At 40.5% G+C, this 27790-nt stretch overlaps 1 protein-coding gene across 3 annotated transcripts in view; it reads right to left on the bottom strand.

Moving 5' to 3' along the window:
* The window catches only part of LOC115379838 (partitioning defective 3 homolog B-like), a 283828-nt gene that overhangs the window by 149241 nt on the left and 106797 nt on the right, over positions 1 to 27790 (bottom strand). For all 3 annotated transcript variants that reach the window (XM_030080760.1, XM_030080759.1, XM_030080758.1), the window contains exons 6-11: positions 23890 to 23973; positions 21165 to 21290; positions 15523 to 15781; positions 13576 to 13684; positions 11301 to 11440; positions 10592 to 10720 (exon numbers count right to left, since the gene is read on the bottom strand). In XM_030080760.1, the coding sequence (XP_029936620.1) occupies positions 10592 to 10720; positions 11301 to 11440; positions 13576 to 13684; positions 15523 to 15781; positions 21165 to 21290; positions 23890 to 23973 (847 nt within the window). The remainder of the gene's footprint in view (positions 1 to 10591; positions 10721 to 11300; positions 11441 to 13575; positions 13685 to 15522; positions 15782 to 21164; positions 21291 to 23889; positions 23974 to 27790) is intronic.

Raw genomic sequence — 27790 nt, forward strand, 5'->3', positions numbered from 1 at the left:
TCTTTGTGCCATAAATCAGTCCTAAACATTTCACAACAAATTTTACCCCAGGACACACAGGATATACATACAGAAAGCAATACACATAATATTTATGGAAATGTTTTCATTCTTCTAACCATTCTACTGGACCGTTAAGTAATATACAGTAGGAAAATATTCTGAATAAAGGAAATTTAAATGGCTGAGATGTCTCTGCATTACGTTTCCTGACCTGTGAGGGTCTGACGTCACTGTGTGTGTGTGAGTGTGCACGAGGGAAGAAACCTTCTTTCAGCAGCATTGTCCTTTACTGAGAGCTACTCACAGATGTCCCCTCCATCCGGCCACGCTGAGAAATTGTGTGAGCGTGTGCATGTGGGTGTGTGTGTGTGTATATGTGTGTGTAAAGCCCCATTCTGTGGAAATTACTGACCAAGGATTCATTTCTTCTGGCCAAACAACAGTAGCTGCAGTGGTTTAATGCAACTGTACATGTGATGCCACACACACACACACACACGCACACGCACAGCTGGGGTTAGCACTCTCAGGGACAAAGCCTGACATTATGGGCAATGCTTCTGACTTATAGAAATAACTGCCCCATCATTGACCATTCCGCATGGGCTCCTTTTGCCCCCAGCCCGATCCCCCCCCACCCCTAATGGTCAGTATAACCACTCTTGAGGGAGGGCAGAGACCACAGACCACAATCGCAGTGTGACTGAATGACATTTACAATCCCTGAGAGAAAGAAAGAGGATGGCGAGACACAAAATGAGAATGAGAGAGAGAGAGAGAGACGGGTGCAAACCACAGAGCGGTAGTTAGAACAGCTTTAATGCCCATGGGCATGACAGTATGGGTGTTCAGCATCAGTGTCTGGGGGATGGAAATAGATGTTTCTGGAGAAGGGGGGGAGGGCTGAATTCCACAAGATGTCGTCCATGTGGTGCATGAAATGACTCTGAGGTAGTTTTATGGACACATATATTCCAGCTGGTGGATTTATGTGGTGCTTTGCAGCTCAATGGGCAGACTATGGCACTAATACTGCCTGGGTTACGGCTGCAATCTGCACTGAAGCTGAAAAGGTGTTTGTAGTGCTTTAAGGTGCCTTAGTTAAAAATGGCCACAAAATACCAGAAGAAGCAGCAGAAATCTCCTCATTGGTGTAGTTTAAGATCAAAACACTGAATATTTTGGAAAGATGCAGTCTCACTGGTTTATTTCTTAACTGAAATGATCTTGTTGATGGATTTAAGGGTAGATATAGTAACTGGCAGTTTTATGATCACTTTACACTGATAGGAGGCCATATATTGTCAATAAATCAACTAAATTCCTCCATTAACCTAAAGACAGTGCCAACACTAACCCAGGTAAATGTGAAAATGTCATTTTGCTGTTCCATCAACACTACACCATGGGTTCAGACCATCTAAAAGCCCACTGTCCACACTAAAATGCCTCAGAACACTAAAAATCCCATAATAAGACTGTGCGGGCTTGCACGTTCTCAATGCCAGACTTCAGCCTAGATTGCATGACAATCCTATGGCAGCATTCTCAGAAAGATTTGTTTTCCCCATCCACACTCTAACACACAAAAACAACACTAGAATTGTACACACCTTGTTTTCAAAAACCTCTATTGTCAGCAGAAAAAGACAGCTAACCATTTCTCTCATCTTAACATTCACAATTGGATATGTTACAAAGTTTTCCCATTACATATTTTGCAGCTGTGCAAATGTGCCTGTTCTCCATATGTGCTCTCTTTATGTCAGCTTCTATCTCCATTTGTATCTCTACGTTCTCACTGTTTATATGTAGTTTAAGTCCTGTCACTCCATGTGCAAGTACAAGAAACAATCCTTTGCTATGGCAATGACCAAGCTGATCACCAATGATTTGGACTCAGTTTGTGTGTGTGTGTGCGTGTGTGAGATACTCCAGCTGGGGAGGGCTTTAAGACACAGCAGTGACTACAGAGATGATAAACCTTCAATAAACAGCAGAGAGAGAGATGCAAGATGAGACAGAGAGAGAGGGAGAGATGATACCCTTCTCGTCTGCTCTCCGCTGGGATGATGGCAGCTCCTGCAGAGAAACCAGGCTGCCAAGGAGTTTGTGTGTGTGTGTGTGTGTGTACGTGTGTGTGTGTACGTGTGTGTCTGTGTAGACAGGTCTCCAAGTGTGTAACAGATGGGAGATCTAGTGTAGTGATTCTGTGAGGTCACATTGGTGATGATATCACCGAATGTAACACACACAAACCCCCCCCCCCCCCCCCCAACACACACACACACACACACACACACACACACACACACACAAACACAAGCACACCGAAAACCAACAAACAGAAGCACACACACACACACACACATGTGCAAACACACACAAAGGCTGGCATGGTGATGGATGAGGGATAATTGGAATGAAGAAACTGTTCAATAAAGTTGTTTTGTTTTGAATGTGTTGTCACCAGCTGCCAACTGTTAACTGATTGATTTTGTCTGTGTGTGTGTGTGTGTGTGTGTGTGTGTGTGTGTGTGTACATGTGTGTAAGCAGCATCTGGCACTAAAGAGAACGTTTCCTGCTGTGAAAATAAAACATGAAAGGACAGAGCGAACACTGTCTTGCTACTCGTCACAAACTGGGCACCAGGGGCAAAGATACAGCTGACAGGAGAACATCCTGAGATTCTCCATTCAAATTTCTACATTGGTAGCCACAAGGTGGCTGTGAGCGGCTGGTATTAACATCCTCATCTGCTGTGTTGGCTGTGTCATGTAAATGTTCATACATTATGCTTTTAATGTGTGTCAAGTGTTGTGCAAGGCAGTGGATACAACAATAAAATACTGCATTGTTCAACAGACCTGTTTTCATTTAGTTTATTCCACTGTTTGATAATCTGTGGGTCAAGACTAAAACTGGTTGTTAGCCTTGCCTTGTGTGGTTTGCCATGCAACCACAGCACTACCACAGCATTCTGGTAAATTCTGTTTTAAATGCAAATAGTGTACTAAAGCATGAAACATAGGAAAAGTTGAGGTGTCTGATAAGCACGAACATTTACCTTCAATTCTGGTGATTTGGCTTCAATTCCCAACTGATGTGAACATTTTTTTTTATGCAATTAGCATTGCAATTTCAATGTTTGTTTTTTAGTGCAATCTATCCATCCACATCATTTTTGTGTAATTTGGTGAGGTTTCCAGTCAGGTTCTTCACTGTCGCTGCACACCGATGCAGTGGGCTGAATGTACCGTAAACAGTACAAATTAGAGGCAGATAAATACAATTTCCTGGTGTTCATCAGCAGGAAACAGTTCCTAATCAAACTCTTTGCCTCTGACAGCTATGGATTACATCTAATACCCATGGTAACAAACAGGTCACATAATCTGTATATGGCACAATTAACGTGTCCCAGTGTTAAACAGAGTTTAGCAAGCCTGTCTTGTACTGTATCCTATCATGTACCCTTCTTATTTCTAAAATGTATTGGAGATGGGTAAAGCAGACATATGGGGAAGGGTAAACAAGGGAGCCATAAGTGAAGTGGAAGAAGAATGAGAGTGCAAGAGAGAACAAGCAATGGAAGCAGGAGGGGTGTGTGAAGTGTTTGGAAGAGGAAAAGGAGCATCTTTGTTTGAAACATTAGTTTAGTTTCAAGGCACTAGCCAACTCAGCAGGTGTATGCTTGTTCGTGTGTGGAGTAAATGAGTGAGAAAATGTCTTATTGTGTGTGTGTGTGTGTGTGTGTGTGTGTGTGTGTGTGTGCGCACACAATGCCTTTACTCTACGCAGAGAGCCAACACAGCAGGTGGATGCATACTTGTTGGTGTGTGTATGTAGTGAACGTGCATGCATATACTTTTGTGTCACAAAAAAGTGACTGTAAGAGTGTGTGCATGCGTGTGTGTATGTGTCTGTGTGTGTGTGTAGAGGTGGTGTAATGTCTTTCTTCTACAGCAAGCGCAGACATTAAGCAGACAACACCAGATGGTGGGCTAAAATGAGACAAGGGAAGAGGGGGAGGAGAAGATAGATGAGATCCTTCCATCATTTCATCATCATCCTTCTTCTGTTTCCTCTCAGTAAACAGAGACATCAAGCTGGCAGATACCTTCGCTCCACAAGGTAAAAAGAGAAAAAAGTTATAAAGTTACATGCATTTAACTCTTTCAGTTCTACTTTAAATTATTTTTCCCGAAGCCCTCACCTAAAATGCATGTGATTTGTATTTGTATAAAATTGGGTGACAAACAGACTGAAACTACCCTTTTTTTTTTTTTTTTTTTTTTTTTTTTAGACCATTTCATCTGTTTTTTAAAGCTTAGAGATAGTGACTGCACAGAGCCATTCCCATCTGCAACCTTAAAATATCAACAACAGACATGATTCATCAAATCGTGCAAATCGTTCCAATGTTTATTATAGCTGTGCAAAAGAAAGAAAGAGAGAAAGAAAGAAAGAAAGATAACAAAGAATGAAAGAAACTGATACAACTGAATACTGTAATACTTTTTTCTTTAAAATATGGTATCAGTTCTCTTGCCCCTCGTATCAAATATTTATAATTTATGGGCAGTGCATGAATGTTCTCTTAGCTCATTCTCAATGGTGTAAACTTTTGACCCAAAGTTTGTATTTGTCAGTTTAATCAGTTACATATAGTGAGAGATAAAATTATTTTGATTAAAATGCAAAGTTAAATAAATAATCTATAAATAAACAATGTCTATATATGAGTTAGTAAGTGGTTACAATTCTTAATGGTTATACTAATTCTAACCCCAACCCCAACTATACATTGGGCTGGGGGAATACCGGGCCTGATCTTATGGGAATTTATTTTTTAGAGGCTTGAGTCAGTCTGTTAGTCTAAGTAGATGTCATGCTGTAGGTTGTATTTTAAACTCTATTTAACATTGTCAGTCAATTCTCTAGAGTATTACAATGCATCATGATACAAATCATATTGTGACCCATATATCATGAGATCCTTGCCAATACCCAGCACTAACTGTCATGGAGGATGGTGGTGCTGCCTGGTGCTAGGTCAACTTATTTATTTAAGACAGTGATTCAAGGACAATGGTGCTGGGCAACACTGTCCTAGCAGAGACCAGGCACAGGACAGTAAGGGCATAACATGCCTGACTAAAATTACTGCTGTTCATAATTGCTTTAAGGTTCAGAAAGATCGTTGTTCATCATAACCTAATGTAATGATAATGGTTGCATACCTCTGTTTGGAATAAAACTCTTCATATGAGACACATCAAAGGTCTTTATTGAGGAAGTTGTACAGGTGGAGAGGAAGTGTCTGCAGGAGACATTACTTGAGCCACTGCCAGGTTCCTGGGAAGCCTGTCTGTGTGTGTGTGTGTGTGTGTGTGTGTGTGTGTGTGTGTGTGTGTGTGTGTGTGCGTGAGTGTGTGTCACTTGGGACTGGCAGGTTGCTTATAAGCAGGCATGTGTATGCTGTGCAATAAATCACACGACAGCATCCTCTGCATGTCAAAGGGTCCAGCATCGATGATATACTGACCTGTTTGGAATATCACTACAACCTTTCCTTCCTTCCCTTTGCCCTTTTCCCTCATCTCATCCTGTTTCATTCTCCTCACCACTGTCTCTTGCACTCCTTTTTCTTTCTTTTAATACTGTTTGTTCTTAGGCCAACTATTTTATTTTCCCTCATTTCCACCGAACTGTTTCTGTACTCTGTGTAGCAGAGTTCAGCAACCTTTCGGAACATATCACAGAAATTGGTTTATTCTGTTCCTTCTGTCTGTCACTTACTACCTTCTACTTTAGTGCAGCAAGGGCCAAGCAACTAAACAATGTCTTTTTGGAGGATTTTCATTGTCATGGACAGAAGGACACACACACACACACACACACTCACAAGCTCAATTGCAGTTATTCTTATCACTGTTGTGGCTGTGGAAAAGGCAGAGGTCAGCTCATTGAAATAGAGCAACAACAGTGGGGAGAAATGCCAGACGTGAACTTCAATATAGTGTGAATGAGTTTGCACAACACCTCATCTTTCTTTTGAAAATAACACTAAAGCCACAGTGGATTCCTTGTTCCCTTTCCTGCTTTGCAAGCCTATATATGCCTCTGTCTATAAATCATCATTCTGTAAATCTATCCACACCTACATCATCTATCTATGGTATTCAAACTGAGCTCAGCTTGATGGTTAGAAACTACAAACCACTCATATAATTAAACTGTACTCAGATATAAGTGCAACAGAGAATCTTGTCATCGCCGTCGTGTGTTTTATGTTTGGTGGGAGCAGCGGTAGGTGGCAGGTGTGTGTTTGGTGTCCTCTCTCACATTAGCTGTGTTTTTTTCTTGCTACACTGTTGAGCAAAATTGATTTGTTATTATTCCCCTCACCACCTGAAATAAACTTCTTGTCTTAACTTTCTGCCTGGACATGATTTGTATCATTATAAACCATGAAATTCAGTAGCAACTGTGGAAAAATAATTGCCACATTTTAAGGGACACACATACAGTTTTACAGGGAATGAAAAAGGTTTCTGCATTGAAGAAAAGTTTGATGTAAGAGAAATGTGGGTAAACCTTGTTGTTGCTTTAAGAAAGTAAATAAATACCTGTATATAAGAGATGACATAGCAGAACTGTTTTCCCGAATAATGCATAGCAATGTAAAATGCATTTCCCAACATTCCAAGTAGGGATGCTGTTAATATACTAGACTTTACAAATAACTTTATGATACTACAAAGATAAAATACTAACTTTGATGTGACTTTGCACAACGTCTCGTTAAACTATTTTTTTTTCTTCTCTCTATCTCCGACAAACTTTTCCTTAGCCTTCAAATGACCACAGAGAGAAATAATAACTTCAGGAAATGATAAAATCTCAGCTTACAGAATGTCAGGCTATACTGAGTCTGTGTATAAATTTAACACTATTGTCTATCAGGCATAACCATTCTTTTGAATATAATGGCACAAGGGTATTCAGACTTTGAAGTTGGTCTGAGTACCAGGCACCCGAAGGATGGGAGAATACAAAACATTGTATTAATAATGTAAATGTGTGCATGTGCATACATAAACACACATCCAAACATCCACACACTCACAAGTAGGCAGGAAGGCATACAAGCATGTGTGCATGTACACACCCACACACCCACATATACAACACAAGCGCAGACTGACTGGCATACACGGATATACATGCACTAACAGGCACGCACGCACGCACGCACGCACACGCACACACACACACACGTGCGTGCGCGCACACACACACACACACACACACACACACACAGTGTCCTTGACTCCTCGGCTGGTTAAGAATCTATCAAAATAGACAGTGGGAACTCACAAAACAATGCAATACCAATGGGAGGCATTTTGGTGTGTGCTTTTGTCTGCTTCAGAACAATACTCGACTGATGGGAAGTAGTTCTTCTGTCTGCATGTGCAAGCACTGTGTGTGTGTGTGTGTGTGTGTGTGTGTGTGTGCGTGTGCTGAAGAACAACAGGACCTCAGTTTCCTGACCGGGTGGGTGTATTTTGGCACAGTGTCCATGGTATCAGATTCTATGGCTGTCGGGACCGAGGAATCTACTATACAACTAAAACAACCATTCTAGAGAAAACAAGTAAATACAATTAAAACCAGAAAAAGACCCAACATTATGCAACATTATTCCTGTTGACACTGGAGCTGATGAGCTGAATAAAACTAACCCTAACCCTACTGTATAAGTAGGGTTAGTCGGTCGATTTAAGATTATCGCCGGGCCGCAAATAGCCGCCTGGTTCTTTTAAACGCCTGGGGTCTGCACCGATTTTGCGTATTAAACGCCCACCCGAATAACCGCCGTGGTGATTATTTGCATTATATTGAGGTAAACCCAAGAAAATAGATTCACCTTATTTTTGCAGAAGTAAACAGTTAGCTGCACAATAACTGTGTGGCACTTTCATTCTCTGTCAAAATAAGAGAGCTAGCTAACGTCAGAAAAAAGGGTGTACCATAATCTTAAATCGACCGACTAATTCTTATTTTGACAGAAAACGGAAGTGTCAGAGGGAACGACTCGCATCGCGAGCAGTTTGACGGTTTGCACTATGTTTGTATGTACAGATATGTTTACCTTATGCCTTATAGTACCTTTGTACTAAAAAATATGTTGGACACTAACCGTCATCACAATAATTGCCTGGTGCAGGTCTGTGTAAAAATAAATAAAGGCCTGCAGCAAATAGCCGCCTGGTTCTTTTAAACGCCTGGGGTCCAAGTTGATTTTGCGTCTTAAACGCCTGGGCTATTAATTGGGGAAATACGGTAAATTCCACTTTGAACGCTGCTTGTTTCACACTTTAATGTCCTAGCATTTCCACACAGCAGTGTTAATTACTCTGAAATCATAAAAAAACAGCAGGGACATGTATACTTGTGTTTCATCACTTCAGCATGATCACCTTCTTTAGTGATCACTGTACTCCATCTTGAAACTCTTGAAAGTAGAATTATACTATGGTCTGGGTGAATATTTGCACCTGATTGACGGAAGGGTGTGTGTTCAAACAATGTAATGCACACAGCTCACATTTAATCACTGTTCTTAATTCATCCACGGACCATAAAGCTTTGGAAAAACCTATATACCCACAGCAACAAACTGAAACTTAAGCACTAAGTTAACTACTTTAGCCTTTTAGTTATTTGCTGCCAGTTGCTAAAATGCCATTGCTTCAAAAGTTGTGCGACTGTTTAACAGTGGTGGAACATTAATACCATTTTTGTGTAGATATGTAGATATGACACGTAGATATGTCCACGATGCCTACTATCTCTGCCTATTTTTTTATTGTTGGCAAGTGGCCACAGTATATGAGGGTGAATGCACTCCAAGGTTCCGGTTACTATTTTTCCTCCATGACATGCAGGAAGAGAACAACATTATACCCCCATGCCATATATTAAAACGCTTTAACACAAACATTGTTGTAGGATATCCCTAGTTACACTGGTATTAGCAGTGATATGAGTAAAGGTCTGAGTCAGAACATCCTTGAAAGGGTGGGAGAGACCAAAGAGTGGAGGAAGGACATACAGGAAAGAAAACAGGAAGTAGAGGTAATGTAATACAGTAACAATTCTCGACTACACTCATTCATAAAACCAAAAATGTAGCCGTAGTCCAGCAAGGACATCACACATGGAAAATTACCATGGAGCTCAGACATGAGTGCATACACACGATCTGAGACTTTACATTACACACCGAAACGGAAGCTGAAAATGACCCTCAGTGTTAACACACGTGCACACACACTCCAGCACACAGCTCCATATCCTCCCACAGAAAGAGTTTCCTATGGGCCTCAGGGTCATGTGCATGTGTGTGTGTGTGTGTGTTTGACCGTGCTAATGTGTGGGTCTTCCTGGCAGCCGTTGAGGAAACATCAGTCGATAGGAGCAGGAAGTAAGACACAGAGGGGAAGAGAGAGAAAGGGAGAAAAAAGTGAGATGAAAAAAGAGACAGATACAGGGAGAGACGGTGAAAAAAGAACCCAAGACGTGAGTAATGGGTACAGAGGAGATGAAAGCAGGTTAGCCCTAATGAAAAACGACAGCTTGCATGTTCTGAGAAAACCTTGAGGAAAGGAAGACCTCTCACTACATCCTTCCTGTTGTAGCGTGACTGTGTGCAGCAAAACAACTAACACCTCAAAACTGTAGGAAAAAGTAATAGCCCTCACCATTAAAGCAGCAATGAAAGGAGGAAGAAAACTCACAAAAGAGAATGAGGGACAACACCAGAAGGCAGAAAGATTGTCAGAAACTGACAAGAAGTTTAGAAATACAATTTTATTGTCAGAAACGGTGGACAAATAAGGAAGAAAGGTGTAATTTACATTGGTGAATGAGTTCCACAGTAGTTAATCATGCAGTCAGATAAAAGGAGAGAGCACAGAAAGAGAGAGCAAGAGGAGGTTAAAACAGGTGTTTATTGAGCAAAATAGTGTTGAAATCAAGCTAGAAACAATGTTGCAGGGAAAGAACTGGTGCAAAATATTACTGTTTTCAATATGAAGCTTTACGATGGGTTCATTCAGTTCAATCAAAATGGAGTTGTATAAGGTAGAACATGATTGGCTGATTAGTTTAAAAAGAGGGGAAATAGTAGGCCAGGGAAGTATATAATATTATATTTTTTTTCATATTACTCATAAAAGGCAACCCTCATTGACAGCTGAGTTTAAAGTATAAAAAGGAGCCTTCCTATAGGCTGCTGAGCCGTGCATCATCCAGGCAAGCCTGTTGATTGGACCAAGAATTTCAAAGTTAGAAGAAGATGAAATATGATTGGTTGTTAAGACAGACTGAAGCCTGTTTGAATGAGTGAGTGAGAAAAAGAGATGATGTGTTGGTCTATCTGCCTGCCTGGCTGCCTACACAGAAGATAAAAATCCTTGTAACTGGCCATCGACCTGCCAATCACCCAGAAAACAACTTATCATTGGCTGTGATTTTAAGATGGCCTGACAACAGGGTCCAGTGATTGGTTCTTACCATCTCCCGGGGCAGGAACATGTCTTCCTGTCGTAGGACCACCAGACACACACTCTCTCCCTGCCGCGTGCTCCGGAGCATACACACCAACTCCTCCTGGCCCACACCAGTGATATCCACACCATTTACCTACACACACACACACACACACACACACACACACCAACAGACCACTATCAGCATCACTGCAGCCATCTCCCCCCACTTCTTGTCCTCTTTTATGTCAAAATCCAAGTACTACTTCCTCCTGAAAAACAGTGTATTATTAATGGTGATTTAATGCCAAACCAGTAGGCATGAACAAAAATCAACCGGTAAAACATCACATATCACCTCGTATAGGATCTCTTACTGGTTTATGTTTCTGACTGATGCATCTCAACTTTAAGCCCCGCCCCAACACCCTGTTTTAACAGGAAATCCCACATATCACATAAAGGAAGGGAGAGGCTCTCAGCACCACTATTGTGACTCCCACCATAGTTCTGGACCAGGCAGGCCCCCCAAGGTTAAGGTTAGGGTTATGGTTGGCCAACAAATATTCTGACCAATAACAGCGCTAGTAGCCGTGTCTAACCCAAACCCATGTGGGATTCCTAATACCTCTCAAAAATCTTGTGACTATAATTAGATGAAAATCACCTGTATACCTGTAATAGGAAAAACAATCCAGTATTACTACTTTTACATTAGTTAAACAATAAAGTACCTCTAGTATGCGGTCTCCAGACTGTAGTCGTCCATCTTTGACAGCGGCTCCGCGTGGCAGGATATTTTTAACTAGGATAGGACCGGGACCGTGGACTGAAGAATCTCTGGTTACTACAGTAAATCCCAGACCTTCCGAACCTACACAAACACACAGGGAGGAGGAAATGTGTATATGAGGTGAAGTATATGGGGTAATAATAGCACTTTGACTCCCAGGCCTATCTAAACACACAGACAGCCACAAACACTTTCGGAAGCGCTTATGTTTCGCCTGCATTTATTTTTGCTCTCGACATCTGTTCACTCTCTTCGTCTATATTTCTCTTCCACAAGCTCTCTCACTCCCTCCATCCCTCCTTTTCCAACACATTCACGCTGTCTCACTTACTTCTATTCCTGATTTTAAAGCTCATCTTTGAGAGCCAAAATCTCCCATACTTCACACACTCGCACACATGCACTAGCACATACGCGCACACGCACACACACACACACACACACACACATTAAACTACTCTTAAGAACTTCAATGCAGTATCAGTGACTCAGCAACTGAGTGTGTGTGTGTATGGGTGTGTGTGATAATTTAAAGCCTTTAGAGATTGTTATGGCCCTGTGTGTGTGTGTTAATTTAAACCCTTTAGCTATAGCTTGCTCTATCTGCAGGTGTGACGGTTTCAAAAATGAGTTCAGGTGTGGGGCAGAGAGGAGGAGAAGCAGGAGGAGAGGCAGGGAAGAGGTAAAAAGTGAAAGAGGGATGAGTGCAGAGGAAAAGAGGAGTGAATGTTCTGGAAGGAAATCTGATGAAGATTAAAACGCTCTGCTAAACAGGGAAAATGTGCTCACTTACACATTTTCTCTTCCGCGCACATAAAAATGTGAAGGCACTCACATACTCACACATGCACAACTCACATATAGTATATACATGTGCTAAAAAGACCACACACACAGAAGTGCACACACAACGGCTGTGTGTTTTATAGTCCTCATTTAGTCTGGTCTCTTTAGCAGAGCCAAGTCAGCAGTTTGGTCCAGTATGAATTCATATCAGCAGAAATGTGCAGATCAATAAAGACTTAATAGAGCCTGAAGAGGGGGAATCACAAAGATGGAGAGAGGGAGGGAGAGGGGGAGGAGATGGAGTCAGAGCACAGAGAAAGAAAGCCATAAAGGAATAAGTGCAAGGCTGGGTGCAAAGCACGAGAAATAAAGCGGGTCAATGAGACAGATTGAGAAAATGAAAAGGGCAAATGTGAAAGAAGAAGGAGAAGCAGGAGAGTGGAAAAATACAGCGGTATAAGGGAAAGATGAGATTAATGAAACTTTTTTTCATTCCTAATTGAATATCTGGGTCCACATGCAGACAGGAGAGCTGATCTGAGAGTTGCTGGGCTTCAACAGCACCCTGACATTGATGCTGTTGTGTAATATCAATAGTAACCTTACGTCACAGCTACAACAGTTCATCGAAATATTAGCAAAACATAACATGACTAAGCACAATATCCAAATTTTGCAGGAGCTGCAATTTTTGAGAGATTTAAAAAATGTGACAAAACACCATAATAAATCAAGTTTCATCTTATCCTAATCATATCCTTTGTTTGGTACAGATCCCTGCAAAAATCACATCATCTCCATTTTAAGAGTTTTTCCAGTAAAAGTAAACATTATGATGCAAAAATTAGCATTCCCACAAAAATAGTGAATCATATCGCAACTGCAATATCTGTCACAATAACTGCAACAAGCTTTTTTCTTGAATAACATTCAGCCCAAATCACTAATCCCATTCTCTATGGCAGGTAGTACAGGAAATACTTTAAGTCATTGTGCCACCTGCGCAAGTAAACACACATACACATCACGCCATTTTGTTGACAGTAAAAGCAGGGCATTTGAACAGTATGAAACAAATAATCCAAAGGTGGCTTTATTTGCAATACATTTACTTAATTCTGAGTAGGTAAGACTTGTTAAATACCAGGTTTCCCTCACCATCTTTCGCAAAATAACCAAACCCTGAGTATATATGTTTAAGGTCCACCGAGATAGGTTTAGAGAATGAACACAGCAGAAAAACAAAATAATAGAAAAGTGAAGTATTGCTAGAGAAATTCAAATAAGAGAGATAAAACAACCAAAACTTTGTCTGTCCTCATTGAACTTCTGGACCCACACTCACAAAGGACTGCTGAGGTGAGACTTCTTTGGAAACAAGTCAAACCCTGCATGAGTAAGACTTTGATCTGTAGCCAGGTGGTCCTCACCTTTTTTTAGGTCAATCCTCAATCTCCTCCCCCCTTTTTTATTGGCCACCAGGTTGGAGAGGGCGGGACTTTTCTTAAGCAGTGGACTCTCACTTCTCCCCTTGGAGGCCTAAGTTGAGAATGCAGGCAAGTTAAAGTAAGTTTTCAAGCAATGAGAAAAACAATTGGCTAAAAATGATCTATGTCAGCTATTTCAGGCCACATTGAATTGAATGGAATTCTTATATGATTGCGTTATTTTCTAGCAAAAAGTAATATCCAATCATACATTATTATCACTGTCACCAAATCATTGCCTTTGTCTTTTTTTTCTTATTTAAAAAGAACTGTATGAACTGTTACTGTATGAAAACGAAAAATGGAGAACAGCTAACACATAAAGTCTTGAATAAAAGACCAACTGAAGAAAATGTAAAAGTAAAATTTTCCTGTGCATGTCATTCCAAAAACTGTTCACAAGGGAGCGCTGTTTGTCACGCCAATAAAATGGTATCCCATGGAAATGAATGGACTTATAGCAGAAAGTAACTTAAAGCTACAACTGCTAAGATTGGAATGTGGACTATGTAGAATTAACCACAATATTCTGTTCAATATGGATGGATTCACAGGCAAACCTGTATGGTTCTTATTTCAGAGTCTGCTAGACAGACAAATTACATCCTTATTTGCCATACACCTAGCACGGTCTGTTCTACATGATCTTCATTCGAATCTTGGAAAATGTTGCTTTGATATTGGGAATATTCAGATGTCAAACAGGCATTAGCCTGGGATTGTTTTTGGAAATTTTGATGTATTTTACAACCCAGGTTTACTTAAATATAAAAGGGGCGTGTGGACTGCAGAGCATTTTCTGCAAAAACACATTATTTACTATGGAAAGACGCAGACAGCTAGCTTTTTTTTCCCCATGTGGATCAAGCTTTAAAAAGGTTAATCTTGTGCGGATATGCTATGTGTTTCAAGCCCCAGGTCGCAGCCAGCATCTCCGCTCTGCTTCTGCCAAGGTCTTGCAAAAACAGAACTCTTGCAAGGCAAATCACAGATTTCAGTCAAAAAATGCTCTGCCATATTGCTCTCTGTATGTCAGGACCAACCAGAATCAAGTAACCCATTTACAGCCCAGCCCCAAGTTTAAAAGAATACATGTTTGTAAGTCTGCTGCACAGAGGTACCTGTAGCTTTAAATAATGAATACAGAGTCTGCTCAGTATTTTTTTCCCCAAGCAACATTAATTTTATAATCATGATTCACACCTGTTGCTTAGTAACTGTTGATCCTATGCTAGCTGAGCTTTCAAATGTTGAACATGTTACAACACTGATGTTACAGAGGACACTGTTACATTTTTAGGACGGAGACATCCACATTCAAGATTTGAGGCTGGATTCAAATACAAGTACTGTGGCAGTGCCAGTGTTTTGATAAATTAAACACACTTCAACAGATTGCAATAATATAAAAACAAAAATAGTCAAAGATGGAGGGAAAAAAATAAAAATGCACTAAAAAAAAAAAAAAAAAAAAAAAACAACATTCACATATTTCTGTCAAATTGTTTCTCTGGACAAAAGACAGCAAATGCAATCAGTTAGCCCCCTGCTGAGTACCATATGTTTGAACTGGTGCCGCCATACAGAGTCCTATTGCAATTTCACAAACACAATCTGAATCACATTGTAAACCACATAAAAATGTACTTTGATCGAAAACAATCAGAGTCAATGTTTTTCTTTTTTGCTATTGAGACTTAAGAAAAAATATCTGACTTAAATACTTCAATACAAGAAAAAAATTATCCATTTGAGGTGCCTGCCAGAACATAGTCATAGTTAGGTTGCAACAAACTTCCACTTAAGTGGCAATTGGAAATTGTTTAACAAAATTCACAATGTCAAGGTGTCCTACACCGCACAGAACAGGCCTGAAGGACAGGAGCTTACACTGACGGCAGCTTCCAGATTAGTAGCATCCTCAGCCATTCGCATGGCTGAATTCTCTGAGGGTTTAAAGCTGGGCTTGACTTTGACAGGCGGAGGTGGTTCTTTGGTCTTGGCGATTCGGGGGCTGCCATCAGGGCCAGGGCTGTTGCTGAACAGCTGACCAATCAGACTCTTCTCATAGCGTTCCCTGTTGGGGGAAGGAACCACTTCCAAACGGATGACCGGGGAACGCATCGCCTGACGAAACAATTCCTGGGCTCTGAAACGGAGAGGAGGAGGAGGAGGTGGGGAGAGAGAGAGAGAGAGAGAGAGAGAGAGAGAGAGAGAGAGAGAGAGAGAGAGAGAGAAAGAAAGGGGGGATGGAAAACAGATGCAAGAAAACAGAAGGACAGAGAAAGAGTGTAAAGCAAAAACACACAGTCGGTTTAGTCTAACAAAGCCTGAGAGTTGTTATCTGTAAGTATGTGTCAAACAGTAATATGCATCATTAAGTTGGTTAAACTAATGTGGTCTTTAATCCTTATTAGACATAATGTTACCATTCTTGGCAATGATCATATACAACCCAGTGAGGAGAAAAAAAAGATATGGTATAATCAAATAGAAATTATATAAACCATATAAAAGAGACTAGCACAAAATGGTTTCCAATCAACTTTTGGCAGAATCATGGCACTCATTTTACATGCATACGTTTCTAACTCATTAATGTAAAATTAAATTTCTAAAGGAACCACATAATAGTCGCCTGATTATTCTTTCATATAAATGGAGTCTTTGGTCTGCAGAAAATCACAAAAGACAGGCTAATATTAATCTATGTTAAGTAAATTGATTTGAACTGATTATTATCTCCATGACTGATGAGGTGGTTGCTGAAAACATCACTGGCTAGGTATTACATTTTCCCACACATGATTTTCCAAATGAGATTATGATACTCAATGGAATTCAGTATGTCTCCATTAAACTTCTGTATTAGGTATCATATATGTATATTATATGACTACTGTTTAGTAAGAATTGGCCACAGTCATGTCTGCAACTTAATGTTGTACAGTTTCCTTTACAAAAAAATAGCAGATATAACAAGTTCATATATAAAGAGCTATACATAAAATAGCATACAGTATAGTATACATATACAGTTAACTATTCTTATCTAAATTTGGTCACATAAAATCTTTCCTTTGTTTATCTATTTCATATTTTTTTTCCACCCTTTTTTCCACTTTTGTTTTCTTCATCTTGACCTCGAAGTCAAACTGAGGGCAGGACAGGGCACAGAGCATAAAATCTCATGACACCTGTACAGGAGTCAATTATAATCTCATAATCTAGAGGAGAGATAATTCTGCAAAGAATTAGCTTTTATCACGTTATGCTAAGTGAGTTAGAGGGACCATTGTGTCAGGAGTGATCAGTACACACCATCATTCACCTCTGATAACCAACAGAGAAAATCAGGTTTATTTAAAGTATATTGGATTACACCCCTATTGTTTCCCCCCTGCGTTATTATTAGATGAATTATGATCATAATATTCCTGTAACCTCAGACTATCTTTAGAAAGTAGTGTGTGAAGGATATGCATGTATTAATGCATTAGATATGCATTAGTAATACTTACAATTTTACAGGAATATAACAAGAACTTTGTCTGGAGATCATAAATCTGGTGGTGAGATGGCAGAGTGGTGAGCTCCCACCTCATTATTCATCTCGGTAATCAGCAGAGGAAATCAACTTTATTGAGAGTCTATTACATTTCAGGCCTATTGTTTTCCTTACATTCCCATTACATCTATTATTTGTTACAGTAACTAGAGACTCTTACATGGAAGCATTTCTATTTTATGGTGCGGGTGTCTTGGATTCACTAACAACACAAGTGCTACTGTGATTTAATGTGCCAGGCTCCCCAAGCAACACTTGGCCCGAGCTGAAAAAGTTAGCCAACTGCTACATTAAATTAGATGATCTAGAGTACACTTGTGAAACAGATGAATGGAAATTATGTCCCACATATGGTCAGTAACTTTTATTCACTAATGAGGTGATTTTCACACTGTGGAAGACAAAGTCAACCGGGTGTACAAATCGATTATACGGTGCTAGTTTTTATTACTAATTATCATTGGAGAGTTTGATGCAGAGGATCTAATTCCAGTAGTTTACTTGGTTTTCTCTTTGAGAAAAAAAGAGGCTTTTTAATGGCAGCTATAGACATACATTGACATATTATCCTAGACATAAATAAAATGTAAAATGATGTGAATGATGCAGCAAATGTGGAGGCTTCAGATACAGTCTCGGGAATCCTGCATATGTGTGTGTGTGTGAGTGTGTGTGTGTGTGTGTGTGTTCATCTCATCTAATAGCTTGCTGAACTACTCATGGTGATTTCCATCATTTAAAGAACACAATGACACTAGATTTGAAAGCAGCATTTGTGTGTGTGTCTGTAGGAACTATCTTGTCCAAATGATATCATAATTGTTCATGTTTGGACACGGTGTGTGTACTATATGTGTGTGTGTGTGTGTGTGTGTGTGTGTAGGGAAGACATTCTGTTCGAACAGACTTCCTCCATACATCTGCCAAGCATGGACAATAGAGAAGAGTGTGTGTGTGTGTGTGCTGTGCATGTGTGTTCTCATTTAAGCTCAAGCACTGAACCCAAGGGCAAGTGTATTTCAGTGATGCTATAACCGTCAATGCCAGGGTGGGGAAGGTGTGTGTGTGTTTGTGTGCGTGTGTTTATGTGTCCTCATGTGTAAAATTATCAATGCTTGGAAATGATCTGTGTGTGTGTTCTCATCTAAGTCCAAGGACCAGTATGTATCAACGATACTGTCTATGTGTGCGCTCACATGTGCATCGACGTTTTTTTTTTTTTTTTTCAATTTGAGTGTGCATGAGGAAATGTGTGTGTGAGTGTGTGTGTGAGTGTGTGTGTTTGAGAGAGAGAGAGAGAGAGAGAGAGAAAGAGACGATACACCTGTCTTTGAACAATAGCTGCAACCCCCTCCTGTGCTAATCCATTTACCTACAGTACAGTTTAAACTACCTCACATATAATCCTATTATCACACTTGCAGCTGGACAAGGACTATTGTGTAGTCTGCACTGACGCTGTAATCATTCTAATATCCGTATCAGTTGTTGTAATCTGTGGCAATCATTTTACAGTATCTATTGTCATTACAATGAACTGTAATCATTTCATATCCATGTCTTTTCTCATGTTTTTTTTTTTTTTTTTTTTTTTTTTTTTTTTTCAGTGGGTCAGTGTTACAGCGAGCAAGAAACATCTGGTGTCAGACAGAAATCCCAATGGACAAATCCTTCCTTAGAGAAATAAGATGAGACAACCAAACACACAACAGCCATCTCCAATGGATACACACACACATACACAGGGTCTCCTGTCCAAACATCTGTTCAGTGTCTGCTCTGCTGTTCTCTATGATGGCAACACAATGGAGGTATAAGCCTCTTTGACAATGGACAGACACACAGATACACAGTAAAGAAAAAAAAAAGAAAAAAAAAAGGAAGGAGTACAGGACGGAAAAAAAGTTTGGCTTGACTTCAAAAGGTGTTAGAAGTGACATGCTATACACATTTTAACCTGATAGTGATAGAGTTGGTCTGATAGTGATATTGAAAATCTATCAAATGCAGACATGCTTTTCTAAATATAGATTTTATGAGATATATTTGGTTTTAGTTTATTTTATTTGTTATAGTTATAAAAAACTAAACAAAACAAAAAAATATATAAAATAACAATTGCTGATGCCTTTGAAATCAACTCTCAGATCTCAATTTGTATCCCTTAAATCCTCTGAAACACAGATCTGCATTTATCTAACACCCAGGACAACATTTAGCTGAAATCACCATCCTGAGACGACCACATATTTTTAAAGTAAATAATGAACCTTCCCACAGAGGGCATGCATTTTAACCATATACACTGATTTTGTGTTTTTATGTGTAAGCTGAGGGGTAAACCTTTGGTCAGGTTGTTCAAAAAAGTCTTTAAAAAAGTTTGACTGTGAGAATATACAATTCGGTCCATAAGTATTTGGACACTGAGACAACTTTAATATTTTTACCCTTGAACACCACCACAGTGGATTTGAAATGGAGTAATCAAGATGTGATTGAAGTGCAGACTTTCAACTTTAATTTAAGGGGTTGATCCAAAATATGGCATTAACCTTTAAGGAATTGCAGCCAGTTTTATACATTGTCATTCCATTTTCAGAGGCTCAAAAGTAACTGGACACTTGACTAAAAAAGCACTTTCATGGCCAGATGTGGTCATTCCCTCATTATTCCATGACAAATTAAGAAAATAAAAAGTCTGGAGTTCATTCCAAGTGTTTGCATTTACATTTGGTAGCTGGTAGGTGAAAAAGGCCATCATTAGGCTCAAAAAGCAAAAAAACAAACAAAAAAAAAAAAAAAAAAAAACGATCAGACAGATAAAAACAACTTTAGCAATAGCCAAATCAATGGTGTGGTATATCCTGAAAAAGAAAGAATGCACTGGCAAGCTCAGCAACACCAAAAGGCCTGGAAGACACTCTGAAGGAGGCAGGCGTATCTTTGTCCAAATCTACACAAGAAACACTTGTGAGAAAATAAATACAGCGACTACACAGCAAGGTGCAAACCACTGGTGTCACTCAAGAACAGGAAGGCCAGATTAGACTTTACAAAAAACATCTAAAAAAGCCTGCCTGATTCTGGAGCAAGGTTCTCTGAACAAATGAAACAAAGATTAACTTGTACCAGAATGACCAGAATGATGGAAAGAGCAAAGTGTGGAGAATGAAAGGAACAGCTCATGAACCAGAGCAGAGCACATCATCTGTCCAGCATGGTGCAGGCAGTGTTATGGCATGGGCATGTATGGCTGCCAATGGGAGTGGGCCATTAGTGTTTGCTGATGGAAGTCGCAGGATGAATTCTGATGTTTACAGGGCTATACTGCTTGCTCTGATTCAGCAAAATGCCACAAAACTGATAGGATGGAGCTTCACAGTGCAGATAGACAATGACCCAAAGTACACTGTGAAAGCAACATTCTTTAATCGCCAAGTCAGTCCCCAGACTTCAACCCAGCTGAGCTGCTTTTCACCTGCTGAAGACCAAACTGAAGGCTGAAAGAGCCACAAACAAGCAGCAGCTGAAGGCAGCTGGAGTAAAGGCTTAGCAGAGCAGCTCAAGGGAGGAAACTCAGAGTTTGGTGATGTTGTCCATGGGTTCCAGACCTCAGGTAGTCATAGACTGCAAAGCATTTTCCTCCAAATATTGAATATAATCCTTACAATTACAGTTATGTATGTTATGTATAGTTTGTCCAATGACTTTTGAGCCTCTGAGAATGGGGCGACAATGTATAAAACTGGCTGCAATTCCTAAATAGCTAATGCCATTTGTTTGTTCAACACCTTAAATTAAAGCTGAAAGTCTGCGCTTCAATCATATCTTGATTACTCCATTTCAAATCCACTGGTGGATTTGAGAGAGAGTCGCCTGGCATTTTGTAAAGTAAGGTATTTTGTAAGGATTTTAGCACAATTAACATCCTACCCGACACACTCACACACAATGTCCCACTCACTGGCTGAAAGTCTTGTCCATGAGGTCTGTGTGGTTAATCTTGACAATACACTCATCTTCCTGGAACAAACCCTCCCTCCGTGAACGACTCTCCTCCTCCACTCCACGGATGTAGAGTCCGAGAGACCTTGAGGGAGAAATGGTTAGTTATATATTGATGTTGTGTAAGGCTGGACACTTCAGGGTCCATTCATATTTGGATTTTTCAAAGCTAAAAAGTGCACAAAACATACTGAGAGAGAAAGAAGGAGAGACTTGAGACAAACGGAGTGAGAAAGCTGAAAAAATCTGTCAGGAGAGACACTGAGAAATACAATGAAACAGGCAAGTGAGAGGAAAAAAGAAACAATTTGGCAATTTGCGCGACAGCACAGAAGATGTGGGACGCAGAGCGTGTATAGGAGATGAAGAGAAAATGAGGAATAAAATAAGAAGAAAGGTAGATAAAGAAGAAAAACAAGCCACTGATAGACAAGACAGCTATTAGAACCTAAAACAGACATAATGACAGAAACGGCATCACCACTGTTATTTATTACACACAAACAGGAAAAAAGCATGACGCAGCAATACAGTATAATCAAACAATGTGTGGTTGTGTACAAGAGAAAGAGAGTTTAACTGAGTGCAAGAGACAAAGAAATGTCACAAAGAAAAAGAGAAAAAAGGAAAAAAGAAACTCTAGAAAGGCAAAAGAGCTAGGTATGGTACTGCTACACCAAAATGTAACAGAGTGCCTGTCTGTCAGTTGTCAAGGTACTCAAACTGAAATGTAACACCAGTGGAGCACCTCAGGGGTTCAGACATGCAGTTCAGTGATATCTGTATCCAATTCACAATATGGCCTGCACAACACTACTCAATGACCGAAAAAGTACTTACATATCTCTTTTTTTTTAATTTGTCACTTGGATATTTTAAGGCATACTGTAATATTGTGATGCGGCATAAATGTTGTCTTTACCTGGTTTTTAAAGGCTGCATTACAGCAAAGGGATGCAATTTTCTGAACTTATTAGACTGTTCTTGCTGTTCTATTATTTGTCTCTACCTGCGTGGTAATCATATCCTCATTACTGTGGATTGTTTATTGAAATTCTCTGGTGTGTGAATATCTTATGAAAGCACCAATGAAGAATCATGAAGTCAGTATTTCCTGAGTAATCTATTCTTCAGATGTGTATACTTCAAAAGTCTTAGATATGTTCAAGTTTGTTTTCTATTTTCTTTTTGCTTTTTCAAGGTTTTATTTTTTTTATTTTTTCTGATGTGAAATGACATGATCTTATCACATATCATCCCAGAACACAAATAGAGTTGCAGCACAATATACTAGTGTGGTTTAGTGGTGTAGGCTGTTTTTTTGTGTGTGAGCAGAGTTTGGATAGCAGTAATAGAGAGGTCAAGCTTTGACAGGGCAGCCTTGAAAGGTCTTTTGGGATAGAACACATGGCTTTTTTTTAAAACCTTACTCTCTCACACACACACACACACACACACACACACACACACACACACACACAATAACACTCTGGCCTTTCTGGAGTGACCCTGAGGGTGTGCCATAGAAGGCTGATGTGTCTGTAATGGGGAGGCCCACAGAGGCCCTCCATATGGTTCATTTAGACATGGCTGTCAGACACGCACACACACACACACACACACACACACTTTCTTTCTCTTTCTTCTGCTGTCTGTCCGTAGCTCTGTGGATTTCTATCAGTGTATATAAAATCAGGATTAACTAATAAAAGGCCAATCTGGGAGCAAAGTGGTCAGACCTTGAGTTGCTCTTTTCTGCCTGTCTATGCAACAAGGCTGAGAGAAACAGACGGGAGGACTGACAAGAGCAAATACACACACAAACAAGAAAAAAGCAGGGAGATGGGAAGACTTACATGTTGCAGAGTAACAGATACGAAGGCACTCAGATTTTCACACAGCTAGAGAGACGGTCAGATAGACAGAAAGGCAGATAGAACTAATTCAGGAGTGAAAACCTCTCACCCTCTGCCCTTAACCTCTCCCCTTTCCAATTTCCACGCCAAAACAAGGCTTAATGAAGCGAAGAGACCATGAGAATTGCAAACACTCACAAACACACACTTGCGCTGAAAAAGCATGAAAGCGGAAGAAGAGGTGAGAGGTGAGAGGGATAATGACAAAAGGAGGAAAGAGATGGAGGAGGAAAATGGGAAAGAGGAAGGGGGTGGAAGAAGAGAAGAAGGATACAGAGAGAGGAGAAAATGAGATAGATAGAGAGATAGAGGGAGAGAGAGAGAGGGGAGAGAGAGAGAGAGAGAGAGAGAGAGAGAGAGAGAGAGAGAGAGAGAGAAATTTAAGAAGGACTTGGACAGGGTCAGGTCAGTCACAAAAACAGCCATAAAAGCTCATCCTGCCTCCCTTTCGGAAATCCCCATCTACTGTCTGAGCATCACACACCCAAAGAAAAACACAGCACAGGAGGTGTGTGATAGATTTCTTTCCACTGTCTGTCTGTCTGTGTGTGTGTGAGTGTGTGTCGGTTGCCAGGTTTGTGTAGTGCCCCAGGCCAGAATCCTTTACTGGTGCAGCACAGGATTAACAGAAGATAACTTGTGAACATATTTAGGCTGGACAACAGAAATGGCTTACTCCAAAGGCCAAAGGACAGGGTTAGGGCAACACGTGTGAGGTGTCTGTATTTCTGTGTGTGTGTGTGTGTGTGTGTGTGTGTGTGTACTCACCGTCCACTGAGTGATGAGCAGTAGGGAACCACGTGAATTCCCAGGGGGCCATGCTCTCCCAAAATTTCCACTATTCTGGTAAGGCTACACACACACACACACACACACACACACACACACACAAATAAACACAATACAAAGGGAGAAAATTGAAACAGATAATGTTAGTATACTACAAAAAATGTATAATAAAGTATCCCAAAACATGGAACCTGAGAATGTAAGATGTAAATATTAGCTCCACATTCTTGTTTACATTTTAGCTTTACTATAAGCACAGTAGATGTTCAATCCATCAAGCTAAATCTCTCATTTTCTGTCTTCACCACCTCTATCCTGTCTCTCCTGCTGCGTTTCACTTGTGTCAGAGAAACCCATCATATAACACATCCAAGCATGAGATGCAGGGTGTAAGCTGAAACATCTTGGTGTTTCTATTAAAAATAAATTTAACAAAGGAAGCTGGTATAAAGCTAATAATTGGGGTACAACAATCAGTGGCTGATTATAAGAACAACTGGCTGATTATAAGATTGCAATAATGGCCAAAGAGAAAGCGTAAGTACTTAATAAGTATTACATCAGAATTACACTTTGTCATTCTCTCTACTATTGTACTGTCTTTTTGCCCTAACATTCAATGACATTGCTGATACTGAGTAACAGTGTTATTTATGATATGATGGTAATCATTCAACTCAATAAAAAAATGGCATTTCAACCACAACATGGAGCTGAATGCGTGGCTAACATGGAGAGGATCATGTCTTGAACAATGTTACCATATGCCAAACCAGCTCTGTTTCAACACAAATATCCATCAGGGGATTTTCTTCAGGACAAGAGGTGCTGCTCCTCGAAAGAAAGGGGTCTGACGAGCTGAGGAATATTGATGAATTTGTGTACTACATTTTAATTTAAAATCAAGTGCTCTGAAGGCTATTCATTTTCAAAAAAAAAAGTTTAATGGCCTCATGTTTTTTCCCAATTACACAAAATTTCAAGGATTTTCAAGGCCCGTGGGAAACCAGTCTCTCCCTCTCTCCCTGTCAGTGTTTGCCTTTGTTTTGCATAATGATCAACCTGCAAAACCCCTTTTGTGAAAACATATCCAGCCACACGGTTGTCACTGTGTGGCTGTCCATGTCACACACTATACACAAATGTATGAATAATCAAACAGTACAGTGAGGAAGAAAGAGGGATGTATTCACAAACTATAGTTCAGATTGTACTAAGCCCTGCTCCCTGCAGGCAAATGTTGTTGTCATAGGACATGCCCCGTTTGGCTAATCAGCGTGGAAAGCTGGTCAGTGCTGCCTAGACCGATCCATCCACTAGCGTCATGAAGTTACAGCCCTGTTTGTTCTAAGCTCCTGTCCATTGCCAGGCCCCACTGAAGACGACTGACCTATAAACTTAATAATTTCTTCTCTGTTCCATCACCAACTTTTCCCACCAGTTTCCTGAAAATCTGTCCAGTACTTGTTGAGTTATTCTGCTGCCAGACAGATGGACAGACAAACAGGGGTGATCACAGGAGTGATTCCTCTGCCAGAGGTTCCATGTCCCTCACTAAGGTAACAAAGAAGAAATGCAGGCAGGGTCATATGCACACAAACACAAAGGAACCCACACAGACACCAAAATAAAAGCTGTCTTGAAATGTGTGTCTCCTTGGAAAAAGTTTGAAAACTACTGTCCTACTGTGACACATTACTTTCCATGGACATTTCATTGTGCTGAAAAGACTTTTTTCCCCTCGAACTTAATCTGTGTCTGTGAACCCAGCCCTTAGAGAGGAGACTGCCAACTAGATTCAAAGTCAACAAAACTCTGCACTAATGTGTGTGTGTGGGTGTGTGGGTGTATTTTGTCAGGACACTTTGTATTTTCCCCACTTTGTGCCATTCATCTCTATGGGTTTCCCCTCTCTCCATCTCTCCATCTCTCTCTCTCTCTAGTTTGGATTATTGAAGTGTCTGCAATGGGATGTCCCGCCGCTTTACACTCTGTGTGTTTGAATGTGTGTGTTGACGTCTTTGTTTGTTTAATTAGTTTATCTATCAGAACACAGCCATTAATCCTCCCCTGACCTTCTCTCTCTGCTCCCTGTGGTATGTGTGTGTGTTTTCTGAGTGTGTTTGTCTGAACTTAGTTTTGTACACTCCCTCTCTCTCTCTCTGTCTTTCTTTCTCTCTCTCTCTCTCTCTCTCTCTCTCTCTCTCTCTCTCTCTCTCTCTCTCTCTGTCACACACACACACACACGCACGCACACACACACACACACACAGACAGAGTTGTTGAATCATCGCCACTCAGCAAGTTTTTGTTTTTTGTTAATCTAGACAATACCAAAGAACAAGGGATTGATGGGAGGGGCAGGCAGAAAGGAGCATGAAAGGAAAGAAGGAAGTGAGGGAGAAAATAGCAAAGAGGGATGGTGGGGGTTAGAAATGATGGAAGGACACAGGGAAGGATGGAGAAAGAGTGAGTGAGGAAGGGAGAGGGAAAGAAAAAGAGTGAATCAATACAAAAAAAAACAGGCAAGAAGGAAAAGGGGAGAAAAAAGAGGAAGGGAGAGTGGGAGACACAAAGGAGATAGAGAGGGAAAAGTAGGGAGAATCAAGAGTGAGAGAGAGAAAAGAAGGAGAAAAAGAAAAAGCAGTGGGGAGGGTGAAAGGCAGTGAAAGGGGGGAGAAAAAAGGGAAGGATGTCTGAATGCAAGATCCAGTGAAATGAAGGGAGGAGGAGGAGGCGCTGAATTAATTAGACAAGGATAATGAATAGCATTAATATGAGAGGAAAAATAACAACCACCCCTCCCTCTATCCCTTCCTGCCGCTCTGCCTCTGATCTCTATGTCTCCCACAAGAAAACACATGCACACGCGCACACACAAGTACTTGAGATCCATTTGTGGTTATTCTGTGAGATGTTTGACAGGCTGCATCAATGGAAAAACGAAGTGGGGGCGAGGGACAGACAGAATGGGTAAGACGTGAGGAAAGAGCAGGAGAGGGAGAGGGAGAGGGAGAGGGAGAGGGAGAGCGATGAGAGGGAATAAGACAGAAAAAAATCACAAAACATAGAGAGGGAGACAGAGAGAGATGAAGAGAGCAGGTGTTCTCTTTATCCACCTGCCACTTCACTGATCCTCACTATGAAAGACAGAAAGAGAGGAGATAACAAAAAAAGGAGGGGGAGCATTACCAAAGCACTCCACTCCTCTCACTGCATTTCACCCTCTCTCACCCCCTCTTCTTTTTTGCTTCTTTTCTCTCTTCTTTCCCTCTCTCTTTCAAAGCTGGTCTTTAAAGTGCTGAGCACAAGAGATTTAGGGAGTGAATGCACAGTGGCAACTACACACACACACACACACACACACACACACACACACAGCTTAAGACTAATACATGCAAATGTGCAAATGTGCAAATGCACACATGCACACGCAGAATAAAACTCAGTTGCAACAGCGGTTCTTTCATGTTTGAATGAGTGCAGAGTTACAGTTCATAATGTTGACAATAATGGTGTGTGTGTGTGTGTGTGTGTGTGTGTGTGTGTACTGCATGAGAGTTTGCAGGTCAGTGCAGTGAAGAGGGCAAGGTAAAAGCCCTGTTGAGAGCACATCTAGTTTGAGAGTGCAACAGTGGCCTATTGGAAGGTGATTATGGCCATGGGGGTAAGTAACACCAAAGGAATAGACTCTATATTTGTGTCATGTTAATAAAATAAAGAGAGAAACTGACCAGAGCTATAGATCAAGACAGAGTAAGAGAAAGGGCCCTTTTCCACTGAAACAGAGCCAAAAAAGGGTGTGACGTGCACCTCCCAAAAATTGTAACTACGCGGACCCTACACAGACCCTACACAGACAAACAAGAGCAATGATTGG

This window comes from Myripristis murdjan, chromosome 21, assembly GCF_902150065.1.
Source record: "Myripristis murdjan chromosome 21, fMyrMur1.1, whole genome shotgun sequence".
NCBI classification, from domain to species: domain Eukaryota; kingdom Metazoa; phylum Chordata; class Actinopteri; order Holocentriformes; family Holocentridae; genus Myripristis; species Myripristis murdjan.